The 14,375-nt window shown below is 38.7% G+C and overlaps 2 protein-coding genes across 2 annotated transcripts; one reads left to right on the top strand and one right to left on the bottom strand.

Moving 5' to 3' along the window:
* Window positions 1-4,592: 4,592 nt before the first annotated feature.
* Window positions 4,593-6,541, bottom strand: LOC106587960 (C-C motif chemokine 13-like). Its single transcript, XM_045708656.2, has 3 exons — window positions 6,226-6,541; window positions 5,925-6,042; window positions 4,593-5,682 (listed from the first exon to the last, which is right to left on the bottom strand). The coding sequence occupies exons 1-3, from the start codon at window positions 6,287-6,289 to the stop codon at window positions 5,565-5,567; spliced, it is 300 nt and encodes a 99-aa protein (XP_045564612.1). The 5' UTR covers window positions 6,290-6,541; the 3' UTR covers window positions 4,593-5,564.
* A 5,734-nt stretch (window positions 6,542-12,275) lies between these two features.
* LOC145850496 (C-C motif chemokine 2) lies at window positions 12,276-13,856 on the top strand. The gene is made up of 3 exons (XM_082969820.1): window positions 12,276-12,690; window positions 12,819-12,945; window positions 13,577-13,856. The coding sequence occupies exons 1-3, from the start codon at window positions 12,624-12,626 to the stop codon at window positions 13,695-13,697; spliced, it is 315 nt and encodes a 104-aa protein (XP_082825946.1). The 5' UTR covers window positions 12,276-12,623; the 3' UTR covers window positions 13,698-13,856.
* The last annotated feature ends 519 nt before the right edge of the window (window positions 13,857-14,375 follow it).

Genomic DNA, 14,375 nt, shown 5'->3' with positions numbered 1-14,375 from the left:
GTGGCAGTTCTTGACACACTCTAACCGGGGGGCTTGGCACCTACTACCATACCCCGTTCAGAGGCACTAAAATCGAATGCTAAAATGAATATCATAGAATTCTTCAGAAGCCTTCATTTACTAAAAAAACGACTGATGCACAACAGTTGAAAGTAGAGTAGAAAAATACAATATCTGTGTTAGTAGAATTGACTTAGTTACAACCCATTAATATCTATATCAGTAGAATAGACCTAGTTACAACCCATCAATATCTATATCACTATAGTAGAATAGATCTAGTTACAACCCATTAATGTCTATATCAGTAGAATAGACCTAGTTACAACCCATTAATATCTATATCAGTAGAATAGACCTAGTTACAACCCATTAATATCTATATCAGTAGAATAGACCTAGTTGCAACCCATCAATATCTATATCACTATAGTAGAATAGACCTAGTTACAATACATCAATATCTATATCAGTATAGTAGAATAGACTTAGTTACAACCAATCAATATCTGTATCAGTAGAATAGGCCTAGTTACAACCCATGAATATCTATATCAGTAGAATAGACCTAGTTACAGCCCATTAATATCTATATCGGTAGAATAGACCTAGTTACAACCCATTAATATCTACATCAGTAGAATTGACCTAGTTGCAACCCATTAATATCTGTATCAGTAGAATAGACCTAGTTACAACAAATTAACATCTATATCAGTAGAATAGACCTAGTTACCTCCCATTAATATCTTAATCATTAGAACAGACCTAGTTACAACCCATTAATATCTATATCAGTAAAGTAGAATTGACCTAGTTACAACCCATCAATATCTATATCAGTAGAATAGACCTAGTTACAACCCATTAATAATTATATCAGTATAGCAGAATAGACCTAGTTATAACCCATTAAAATCTATATTAGTAAAGTAGAATTGACGTAGTTACAACCCATCAATATCTATATCAGTAGAATAGACCTAGTTACAACCCATTAATATCAATATCAGTATAGCAGAATAGACCTAGTTACAACACATCAATATTTATATCAGTAGAATAGACCTAGTAACAACCCATTATAATCTATATCAGTAGAATTGTCCTTGTTACAACCCATTAATATCTATATTAGTTGAATTGACCTAGTTACAACCCATTAATATCTATATCAGCAGAATAGACCTAGTTACAACAAATTAACATCTATATCAGTAGAATAGACCTAGTTACCTCCCATTAATATCTTAATCATTAGAACAGACCTAGTTACAACCCATTAATATCTATATCAGTAAAGTAGAATTGACCTAGTTACAACCCATCAATATCTATATCAGTAGAATAGACCTAGTTACAACCCATTAATAATTATATCAGTATAGCAGAATAGACCTAGTTATAACCCATTAAAATCTATATTAGTAAAGTAGAATTGACGTAGTTACAACCCATCAATATCTATATCAGTAGAATAGACCTAGTTACAACCCATTAATATCAATATCAGTATAGCAGAATAGACCTAGTTACAACACATCAATATTTATATCAGTAGAATAGACCTAGTAACAACCCATTATAATCTATATCAGTAGAATAGTCCTTGTTACAACCCATTAATATCTATATCACTATAGTAGAATAGACCTAGTTACAATACATCAATATCTATATCAGTATAGTAGAATAGACTTAGTTACAACCAATCAATATCTGTATCAGTAGAATAGGCCTAGTTACAACCCATGAATATCTATATCAGTAGAATAGACCTAGTTACAGCCCATTAATATCTATATCGGTAGAATAGACCTAGTTACAACCCATTAATATCTACATCAGTAGAATTGACCTAGTTGCAACCCATTAATATCTGTATCAGTAGAATAGACCTAGTTACAACAAATTAACATCTATATCAGTAGAATAGACCTAGTTACCTCCCATTAATATCTTAATCATTAGAACAGACCTAGTTACAACCCATTAATATCTATATCAGTAAAGTAGAATTGACCTAGTTACAACCCATCAATATCTATATCAGTAGAATAGACCTAGTTACAACCCATTAATAATTATATCAGTATAGCAGAATAGACCTAGTTATAACCCATTAAAATCTATATTAGTAAAGTAGAATTGACGTAGTTACAACCCATCAATATCTATATCAGTAGAATAGACCTAGTTACAACCCATTAATATCAATATCAGTATAGCAGAATAGACCTAGTTACAACACATCAATATTTATATCAGTAGAATAGACCTAGTAACAACCCATTATAATCTATATCAGTAGAATAGTCCTTGTTACAACCCATTAATATCTATATCAGTTGAATTGACCTAGTTACAACCCATTAATATCTATATCAGCAGAATAGACCTAGTTACAACACATTAATATCTATATCAGTAGAATAGACCTAGTTACCTCCCATTAATATCTTAATCATTAGAACAGACCTAGTTACAACCCATTAATATCTATATCAGTAAAGTAGAATTGACCTAGTTACAACCCATCAATATCTATATCAGTAGAATAGACCTAGTTACAACCCATTAATAATTATATCAGTATAGCAGAATAGACCTAGTTATAACCCATTAAAATCTATATTAGTAAAGTAGAATTGACGTAGTTACAACCCATCAATATCTATATCAGTAGAATAGACCTAGTTACAACCCATTAATATCAATATCAGTATAGCAGAATAGACCTAGTTACAACACATCAATATTTATATCAGTAGAATAGACCTAGTAACAACCCATTATAATCTATATCAGTAGAATAGTCCTTGTTACAACCCATTAATATCTATATCAGTTGAATAGACCTAGTTACAACCCATCAATATCTATATCAGTAGAATAGACCTAGTTGCAACCCATCAATATCTATATCACTATAGTAGAATAGACCTAGTTACAATACATCAATATCTATATCAGTATAGTAGAATAGACTTAGTTACAACCAATCAATATCTGTATCAGTAGAATAGGCCTAGTTACAACCCATGAATATCTATATCAGTAGAATAGACCTAGTTACAGCCCATTAATATCTATATCGGTAGAATAGACCTAGTTACAACCCATTAATATCTACATCAGTAGAATTGACCTAGTTGCAACCCATTAATATCTGTATCAGTAGAATAGACCTAGTTACAACAAATTAACATCTATATCAGTAGAATAGACCTAGTTACCTCCCATTAATATCTTAATCATTAGAACAGACCTAGTTACAACCCATTAATATCTATATCAGTAAAGTAGAATTGACCTAGTTACAACCCATCAATATCTATATCAGTAGAATAGACCTAGTTACAACCCATTAATAATTATATCAGTATAGCAGAATAGACCTAGTTATAACCCATTAAAATCTATATTAGTAAAGTAGAATTGACGTAGTTACAACCCATCAATATCTATATCAGTAGAATAGACCTAGTTACAACCCATTAATATCAATATCAGTATAGCAGAATAGACCTAGTTACAACACATCAATATTTATATCAGTAGAATAGACCTAGTAACAACCCATTATAATCTATATCAGTAGAATAGTCCTTGTTACAACCCATTAATATCTATATCAGTTGAATTGACCTAGTTACAACCCATTAATATCTATATCAGCAGAATAGACCTAGTTACAACACATTAATATCTATATCAGTAGAATAGACCTAGTTACAACCCATTAATATCTATATCAGTAGAATAGACCTAGTTACAACACATTAATATCTATATCAGTAGAATAGACCTAGTTACAACCCATTAATATCTATATCAGTAGAATAGACCTAGTTACAACCCATTAATATCTATACATTAGAATAGACCTAGTTACAACCCATTAATATCTATATCAGTAGAATAGACCTAGTTACAACCCATCAATATCTATATCAGTAGAATAGACCTAGTTACAACCCATTAATATCTATATCAGTAGAATAGACCTAGTAACAACCCATCAATATTTATATCAGGGATTTGAAATGGCGTGTGACAGAGGTAGTCATACACTGAGTGTAAACAACATTAGGAACATTTCACTCTCAACAGTTTTCCGTGTGTATCAACAATTGTCCACCACCCGATGGACAGCCATCTTGGGGATTGCTGGATCAAATCCCAGAGCTGACAAGGTAACATCCTGTCATTCTGCCCCTGAACAAGGCAGTGAACCCACTGTTCCCCGGTAGGCTGTCATTGTAAATAAGAATTTGTTCTTTACTGACTTGCCTAGTTAAATAAAGGATCAATAAATCAAATTAAACTTGACACAACTGTCAAGCATCGCTGTGGAACACTTTAAACTCTTTGTATAGTCCATGAACCGACAATTTAGGGTGATCTGAGGACAAAAAGGAGGTGAGACTCAACATTACGAAGGTGTTCCTAATTATTTGTGCACTCAAAGTATATTCTCTACACATTGAGAATGCTGAAATGAATATCAGAGAATTCTTCAGAATACTTGATTTATTTAAACAGCTGCAGATGGAGAACGTGATAAATACAATATTTATATCAGTATAGTAGAATAGACCTAGTTACAACCCATTAATATCTATATCAGTAGAATAGACCTAGTTACAACCCATTAATATCTATATCAGTAGAATAGACCTAGTTACAACCCATTAATATCTATATCAGTTTAATTGACCTAGTTACAACCCATTAATATCTATATCAGCAGAATAGACCTAGTTACAACACATTAATATCTATATCAGTAGAATAGACCTAGTTACAACCCATTAATATCTATATCAGTAGAATAGACCTAGTTACAACACATTAATATCTATATCAGTAGAATAGACCTAGTTACAACCCATTAACATCTATATCAGTAGAATAGACCTAGTTACAACCCATTAATATCTACACATTAGAATAGACCTAGTTACAACCCATTAATATCTATATCAGTAGAATAGACCTAGTAACAACCCATTAATATCTATATCAGTAGAATAGACCTAGTTACAACACATTAATACATTCATTGAATAATATGAACCATTCTTTCACAGGATGTTTGAAATCTTCAGCAAATGTATAAAATATAAAATGTTAAATAGGTTACTGAATAGCTAGCTACATGTCAAATATTTGTACAGTTATAGAAAAATAAACAATTCGTACATCCTAGACCTAGTACATTTTACATTGAACCTCCTCTATTCCAATCTCAGATAGGGTATTGACCTAGTACATTACACTGAACCTCCTCTATACCAATCTCAGATAGGGTATTAACCTGGTACATTACATTGAACCTAATCCATACCAATCTCAGATAGGGTATTAACCTGGTACATTACATTGAACCTAATCCATACCAATCTCAGATAGGGTATTAACCTAGTACATTACATTGAACCTACTCCATACCAATCTCAGATAGGGTATTAACATGCCTGACAAGGTCTGCGTCACTAAGGGCAACCTATTCCCTTTATAGTGCACCACCAAGGGTTAGGGTGTTAGGGGGGGAAGGTGGTTTATGACATCATTGTCGTCTTGGCAGCAGTTGATCTGCTCTCAATCTTGGTCACATGACTCTGGACCCAGGCTTCAGAAGGGTCAACACAAAATGTCTTCCCTTTCTTTGTGGTGAAACTGCAACAGATACACAACACATTGTCTCTCAGAACCACCAGTCATTAATATGAATGCTCCATCTTGTCTTGTACAGTGTAGCCTGGATGTAGCCTGGGTCCAGATGTATTTGTGCTATCATACCAACCCCTTGTCAATCTTGGTCATGTTTTTCTTGACAAGGAGCTGACGTGATAGCACAAACAGATCTGGGACCAGGCTAGCCTAGATGTTTCCAGTTTACAGTAGACTATGTTACTTACATCAGTGCTTTGCGAGGGCAGCTACTGGAAGTTGGTCTGAGAGAAACCACTTGTTGAAGAGGGATCCTCGTGCTGAATTTCATACAGCAGTCAGCTGCCGTGTCCAACGAAATGACACCTGTAAACAAAGGATCATAAACCACAGTTAACATAAAGATCTCCTGGTGTGTCTCCAACAGCATATTACACAGCATGGCTACTACACACACACACACACACACACACACACACACACACACACACACACACACACACACACACACACACACACACACACACACACACACACACACACACACACCTGCAGAAGTCGTATGGAGGGAGCAGAGCAGTCCCAGGAGAAGTAGAGCAGTCAGGGTCTTCATGGTTCAGAGATGGTTGAGATGCTGAAGATTATATTGTCTGAGATGGTCTCTGATGTTCTGGTCTCTGATGCTCTGGTCTCTGATGTTCTGATCTCTGATGTTCTGGTCTCTAATGTTCTGGTCTCTGTTGCTCTGGTCTGGTTCTGTGTCAGAAGTCTAGCTGATGCTCTGGTTCTATGTCTGAGGTCTGATCTGACCTGTCTTTTATACAGAGAGCTGGTCCATCAGACCCATTGACAATTGATGGGGGAAACTCTCCTCTCTACCCTCATTCACTCTGAATATAATTCTAAGAACCAACATTCTGCCAGGTTCCTCTTCCTCAATTCTCTGTAACTCTGTTACCTCCAGGATGTTCAGCAGCGCTGGTATTTTCTGAAATACGCAGAATACATTTACTGGAGAATTGCATATCAAAGGAAGGCTATTAAAGTGGACTATATACTATGATACATTACATCAAATACAATAACAATTCAGATTAAATTGTCTACATCATAAGCAACTAGTTTATAATTGATACTTCAATTCAACTTTGTATCTTTCAACTTTTAAATGCAGATATTAGGATGTGTCCATATTGATAAAAACCTGTATTGCTGTACTCACTCTGTAGTCTTTCTAAGATCCTGCCTACCCAGATCTCTTCTCGTCACCTTCCTTTTCCTGTGCTTTAATGCCTCAGTGTTTACAGCCAAATCCTTCAAACATATTACTGCTTATTAAATCCATACACAGACAGTGGGTATTATTTCCAATTCATTCAGATATTAAAAGTCATTTTTATTTAGAAGAATTATAAATAATGTAGGCTACAATATTGGTACCTGTAGGCTGCGCACATTCTGCAAACAAGCAATTTGCTCATCTTCTCCACGATGGTCCTCAAGGCAGGTGGCCCCAAGGCAGGTGGCCCCAAGACAGGTGAGGAGAAGAACTGTGTGCAAACCATGCCCCAAATTATTCTAATGAGCCCCCTCCTGAACACTATGAATTAGCTGGCGCTGGATGTGGACTAGCCCATTGGGCTGATGTGGGCTTTATGTGGTGTTGGTGTGGACTAGCCCATTGGGCTGATGTGGGCTTTATGTGGGCTTTGTGTGGACTAGCCCGTTGGGATGGTGTGGGCTTTATGTGGGCTTTGTGTGGACTAGCCCGTTGGGATGGTGTGGGCTTGATGTGAGCTTGGTGTGGACTAGCCCGTTGGGATGGTGTGGGCTTTATGTGGTCTTGGTGTGGACTAGCCCGTTGGGATGGTGTGGGCTTGATGTGGTCTTGGTGTGGACTAACCCATTGGGATGGTGTGGGCTTTATGTGGTCTTGGTGTGGACTAGCCCGTTGGGATGGTGTGGGCTTGATGTGGTCTTGGTGTGGACTAGCCCATTGGGATGGTGTGGGCTTGATGTGGTCTTGGTGTGGACTAGCCCATTGGGATGGTGTGGGCTTGATGTGGTCTTGGTGTGGACTAGCCCATTGGGATGGTGTGGGCTTGATGTGGTCTTGGTGTGGACTAGCCCATTGGGATGGTGTGGGCTTGATGTGGTCTTGGTGTGGACTAGCCCGTTGGGATGGTGTGGGCTTGATGTGAGCTTGGTGTGGACTAGCCCGTTGGGATGGTGTGGGCTTGATGTGGTCTTGGTGTGGACTAGCCCCCTGGGATGGTGTGGGCTTGATGTGGTCTTGGTGTGGATTAGCCGTTGGGATGGTGTGGGCTTTATGTGGTCTTGGCGTGGACTAGCCTGTGCCCACATGGGGCCAATGGGGTCATGTTTGCTGCATGGTAACTGTAGTTTGTTTCAATTAATTTATTCATAAATTAATTAATTTGTTAATATATTTATTAATTCATTCATTCACTTCTCTGAACAGACATACCTCGGTATTTTAATGAATATGTTTGATATTTGCTTGCCTGTGCAGTTACTGTCAGTCCCTCCCAGGTTCTACCAGTAACTCTGTGCAGTACTGTGAACTCTGGCTTCAAGTTATTACAAACATTTTGAGAATGACAATGGAGAGAAAACTGCTGCCAATATTTGTTCTTAGAAAACCTGCAGTCATTTGCATCACACGAGGTTCTCATGACAGAATGGGGAAGTGAGAGTTATTTTAAAAAGAGACGTCTCTCATTGCTTGAATCTTTCTGAACTGAAACAGGATACTTGGTCCAGTGCATGTGTCAACAAAATATGCATCTTCAATTGAACCTTATTTATGTCACACCCTGATCTGTTTCACCTGTCTTTGTGATTGTCTCCACCCCCCTCCAGGTGTCGCCCATCTTCCCCATTATCCCCTGTGTATTTATACCTGTGTTCTCTGTTTGTCTATTGCCAGTTCGTCTTGTTTGTCAAGCCAACCAGCGTTTTTGTGTCAGCTCAGCTCTTCCCCAATCTCTCTTCTCTCGTCCTTCTGGTTTTTAACCCCCACCTGTCCTGACCCTGTACCCGCCCCGTCAGACCACTCTGCCTGACCCTGAGCCTGCCTGCCGTCCTGTACCTTTGGCCCTTTTTCTGCTGTAAACATTGTTACTTCAACACGGTCTGCATCTGGGTCTTACCTTGATCCCTGATAATTTAATGATATAGATAGAAAGCCATGGGTCAGTCAGTATGATTGTATAATAGATGGGTCAGTCAGTATGATTTTATAACCAGATGGGTCAGTCAGTATGATTGTATAACCAGATGGGTCAGTAGAGTTACAGAGAATACAGTAGTCTAGTGAAGTAGGTGTGAGTGTGGAGAGAGTTACAGAGAATACAGTAGTCTAGTGAAGTAGGTGTGAGTGTGGGGAAAGTTACAGAGAATACAGTAGTCTAGTGAAGTAGGTGTGAGTGTGGGGAAAGTTACAGAGAATACAGTAGTCTAGTGAAGTAGGTGTGAGTGTGGGGAAAGTTACAGAGAATACAGTAGTCTAGTGAAGTTGGTGTGAGTGTGGGGAGAGATACAGAGAATACAGTAGTCTAGTGAAGTAGGTGTGAGTGTGGGGAGAGATACAGAGAATACAGTAGTCTAGTGAAGTAGGTGTGAGTGTGGGGAAAGTTACAGAGAATACAGTAGTCTAGTGAAGTAGGTGTGAGTGTGGGGAGAGTTACAGAGAATACAGTAGTCTAGTGAAGTAGGTGTGAGTGTGGGGAAAGTTACAGAGAATACAGTAGTCTAGTGAAGTAGGTGTGAGTGTGGGGAAAGTTACAGAGAATACAGTAGTCTAGTGAAGTAGGTGTGAGTGTGGGGAAAGTTACAGAGAATACAGTAGTCTAGTGAAGTAGGTGTGAGTGTGGGGAAAGTTACAGAGAATACAGTAGTCTAGTGAAGTAGGTGTGAGTGTGGGGAGAGATACAGAGAATACAGTAGGCTAGTGAAGTAGGTGTGAGTGTGGGGAGAGTTACAGAGAATACAGTAGTCTAGTGAAGTAGGTGTGAGTGTGGGGAGAGTTACAGAGAATACAGTAGTCTAGTGAAGTTGGTGTGAGTGTGGGGAGAGATACAGAGAATACAGTAGGCTAGTGAAGTAGGTGTGAGTGTGGGGAGAGTTACAGAGAATACAGTAGTCTAGTGAAGTAGGTGTGAGTGTGGGGAGAGATACAGAGAATACAGTAGTCTAGTGAAGTTGGTGTGAGTGTGGGGAAAGTTACAGAGAATACAGTAGTCTAGTGAAGTAGGTGTGAGTGTGGGGAAAGTTACAGAGAATACAGTAGTCTAGTGAAGTAGGTGTGAGTGTGGGGAGAGTTACAGAGAATACAGTAGTCTAGTGAAGTTGGTGTGAGTGTGGGGAAAGTTACAGAGAATACAGTAGTCTAGTGAAGTAGGTGTGAGTGTGGGGAGAGTTATAGAGAATACAGTAGTCTAGTGAAGTTGGTGTGAGTGTGGGGAAAGTTACAGAGAATACAGTGGTCTAGTGAAGTAGGTGTGAATGTGGGGAAAGTTACAGAGAATACTGTAGTCTAACACAAATAATTTTTCCAACAATTGTTTACAGACAGATTATTTCACTTATAATTGTCACGTTTTCTTAAGGGCAGGAAGAAGGAGCAGAGTCAAGAGGCAGGAGACTGAGGTCCGGTAGTGCCAAAGTTTATTGCCACCGTAAACAAGGTAGTCAAAAAAGGCACAGGGTGCGCACAACACCCAAAAAGGGAAAATAGTTCCCAAAACTATAACGTACGGGGCGCAACCCGGCAATACAATAAGAATAAGTTACACGCTGAAATATAAGGCAGCGCTAACTACCATCTGCCCGTAGACATACAAACAATCCTGCACGAATACAGAACACAAAGGACAAACTAAATACCACGCAGCCGTCATACCACTGAAGAAGGAGACGCATACTGTCTCCTAGAGATGAATGTACTTTGGTGCGAAAAGTGCAAATCAATCCCAGATCAACAGCAAAGGACCTTGTGAAGATGCTGAAGGAAACAGGTACAAAAGTGACTATATCCACAGTAAAACGAGTCCTATATCGACATAACCTGAAAGGCCGCTCAGCAAGGAAGAAGCCACTGCTCCAGAACCGCCATAAAAAACCCAGACTACAGTTTGCAACTGCACATGGGGACAAAGATCATACTTTTTTGAAAAATGTCCTCTGGTCTGATGAAACAAAAATAGAACTGTTTGGCCATAATGACCATTGTTATGTTTGGAGGAAAAAGGTGGAGGCTTGCAAGCCGAAGAACGCCATCCCAACCGTGAAGCACGGGGGTGGCAGCGTCATGTTGTGGGGGTGCTTTGCTGCAGGAGGGACTGGTGCACTTCACAAAATAGATGGCATCATGAGGCAGGAAAATTATATGGATATATTGAAGCAACATCTCAAGACATCAGTCAGGAAGTTTAATCTTGGTAGCAAATGGGTCTTCCAAATGGACAATGACCCCAAGCATGTTTCCAAAGTTGTGGCAAAATGGCTTAAGGACAACAAAGTCAAGGTATTAGAGTGGCCATCACAAAGCTCTGACCTCAATCCTATAGAAAATGTGTTTGCAGAACTGAAAAAGCGTGTGTGAGCAAGGAGGCCTACCAACCTGACTCAGTTACACCAGCTCTGTCAGGAGGAATGGGCCAAAATTCACCCATTTTACTGTGGGAAGCTTGTGGAAGGCTACCCAAAACGTTGACCCAAGTTGAACAATTTGAAGGTAATGCTATCAAATACGAATTGAGTGTATGTAACCTTCTGACCCACTGGGAATGTGATGAAAGAAATAAAAGCTGAAATAAATAATTCTCTACTATTATTCTGACTTTTCACATTCTTAAAATAAAAGTGGTGATCCTAACTGACCTAAGACAGGGAATTTTACTAGGATTAAATGTCAGGAATTGTGAAAAACTGAGTTTAAATGTATTTGGTTATGGTGTATGTAAACTTCCGACTTCGCCTGTATAAGTTATATTCCTCAAGAATCAATGGGTATAACTAATTTATAAGTCCAAAAATGAAATCACAATGGCAGATTATCCCTTTTATCCCTTTAATGCTGAGTGCCAAGCAAAGAGGCTTTGGGTCCCATTTTTGGGCTTTTGTTATGACTCGACCTGGGAACGAACCACACCACAATAATCTGAGATTAATTGATGGAAAAATATTCTGTGTTTTAATTTCACTATGATGTAAAGGTTAACAGTATGCTACAGGTTTTAAATCAATATGCACACATCCTAAAATCTACATTTAAAAGTTGAAAGATACATAGTTGACTTCAAGTATTAATTACAAACTAGTTGGTTATGATGTAGAGAATTTAATTTAATCTTAATTGTTCTTGTATTTGATGTAATGCATCATAGTATATAGTCCACTTTAATAGCCTTCCTTTGATATGCAATTCTCCAGTAAATGTATTCTGCGTATTTCAGAAAATAGCAGCGCTGCTGAACATGCTGGAGGAAACAGAGTTACAGAGAATTGAGGAAGAGGAACCTGAAGGGCAGAATGTTGGTTCTTAGAATTATATTCAGAGTGAATGAGGGTATGGAGGGGAGTTTCCTCCATCAATTGTCAACGGGTCTGATGGACCAGCTCTCTGTATAAAAGACAGGTCAGATCAGACCACAGACATAGAACCAGAGCATCAGCTAGACTTCTGACACAGAACCAGACCAGAACATTAGAGAACAGAGCATCAGAGAACAGAGCATCAGAGACTAGAGCATCAGAGACCAGAGCATCAGAGACTAGAGCATCAGAGACCAGAGCATCAGAGACCAGAACATCAGAGACCAGAGCATCAGAGACCAGAGCATCAGAGACCAGATCCTCAGAGACCAGAACATCAGAGACCATCTAGACAATACAATCTTCAGCATCTCAACCATCTCTGAACCATGAAGACCCTGACTTCTCTACTCCTCCTGGGACTGCTCTGCTCCCTCCATAAGACGTCTGCACAGGGTACGTGTGTGTTTGTGTACAGTGAGTGTGTACAGCGTGTGTGTACAGTATGCATATGAGTGTATAGGAAGAAGCACCACATGAGATGCCTGTGTTGACCAGTGAGTGTGATCGTTCTTTGTTTCCAGGTGTCATGGGGATTTCAGTAATGACTGCCATAGACTGCTGTGTGAAGTTCCACCCAAAGAGGATCCCTCTTGGTGCAGTGATTTCAGTTTCTAGAACCCCTAGTAGCTGCCCTCGCCAAGCACTGGTGTAAGTTAACCACCATGCACACACACACACACACACACACACACACACACACACACACACACACACACACACACACACACACACACACACACACACACACACACACACACACACACACACACACACACACACACACTTAGATTTCTACAGACATAACATGTTCTACATCCTTGGTGGGCGGGTCCAAATGTGTTGCTAGGGCTGCATGGTTACAACCTCTGTGTTGCTAAGCTTGCATGGTTATAACCATTGTGTTGCTAGGGCTGCATGGTTACAACCTCTGTGTTGCTAGGGCTGCATGGTTACAACCTCTGTGTTGCTAGGGCTGCATGGTTACAACCTCATAGAGGTTCTATATTAATATATATATAGAGATTAACCATAATACATTTGAAATATTCTCGATAGAATGTTGTAATCGTTTGACAGTCCTAATAATGACATAGTGATTCTGAATGTAATTGAATGGTCCGATACTTGTCTTCCTCCATACTCAACCAGTAGGACTGTAGGTACATGCACAATACACACAGAATAATGTTGGAACATCCATACAGTAGTCTTCCACATGTGAGTTTGGTGTGTGCTTTGTTTAGTTACCCATAAATATATGTGTGTTTATTGGTTGCAGGTTTACAACAAAGAAAAATATTCGATTTTGTGTCGACCCATCTCAGGCCTGGGTCCAGAGTCATGTGACCAAGATTGAGAGCAGATCGATGACGTCATCAACCACCACCGCCACAGACTAACTACCATAGCTGTCAGATCTGTCAAGAAAATAGAATGTTATATATTTTTTGTACATACAGTAATATTATTTAATTCTTATTTATTTACCATACTGTGAAGTTACCTTGTATTTTGAAATGATTTGTTTTGTCAACAAATTATTTTTTATACTTCAGCAATAAAGATAAATAATGTCAACATTTTATTAATGAAGTTAATTGTATTCTTATTGTGGTATTCATGCTTTGATTACTAAAGCTTCACATTTAGTGAGGGAGAGTTCTTTACAACTCCTTGAGGCATGCTGCCAGTTACATGGACAGATATCAACTATCTCCATAACTAGCAACCAGCAGATTCAGCATATTGGTTGTTTCTTCTTTCAGGAAACAGTTCATGTGTTACAACTCATGGAACTACAGAGACCTCTGTTTCCAAGACAACAGAGGTCAACAGTCAGCAACACAGAAACAGAATAAACTGTTCAACTCAACTCCAACAAAACTAAGATATATGTTTTATAGTCACATACTCCAGATTGGTGGACTTTCCCTTCCTCATTTCCAAGTTGTGAACTTTAGCCCCCAACCTAACAGGCCTATAAATGTGTACTTTATCCAACAACCTAACAGGTCTATAACTCTGAACTTTATCCAACAACCTAACAGGTCTATAACTCTGTGAACTTTATCCAACAA

Source organism: Salmo salar, chromosome 26 (genome assembly GCF_965601325.2).
Source record: "Salmo salar chromosome 26, fSalSal1, whole genome shotgun sequence".
Classification (NCBI taxonomy): domain Eukaryota; kingdom Metazoa; phylum Chordata; class Actinopteri; order Salmoniformes; family Salmonidae; genus Salmo; species Salmo salar.
This window is presented reverse-complemented; position numbering and strand designations above follow the sequence as displayed.

Coding starts and splice junctions, on each gene's coding strand:
- LOC106587960 (XM_045708656.2), bottom strand. CDS start 6,289: ATGAAGACCCTGACTGCTCTACTTCTCCTGGGACTGCTCTGCTCCCTC. Junction 6,043..6,225: donor CCTCCATACGACTTCTGCAG/GTGTGTGTGTGT, acceptor CTTTGTTTACAG/GTGTCATTTCGTTGGACACG. Junction 5,683..5,924: donor TGCCCTCGCAAAGCACTGAT/GTAAGTAACATA, acceptor TATCTGTTGCAG/TTTCACCACAAAGAAAGGGA.
- LOC145850496 (XM_082969820.1), top strand. CDS start 12,624: ATGAAGACCCTGACTTCTCTACTCCTCCTGGGACTGCTCTGCTCCCTC. Junction 12,691..12,818: donor CCATAAGACGTCTGCACAGG/GTACGTGTGTGT, acceptor CTTTGTTTCCAG/GTGTCATGGGGATTTCAGTA. Junction 12,946..13,576: donor TGCCCTCGCCAAGCACTGGT/GTAAGTTAACCA, acceptor TATTGGTTGCAG/GTTTACAACAAAGAAAAATA.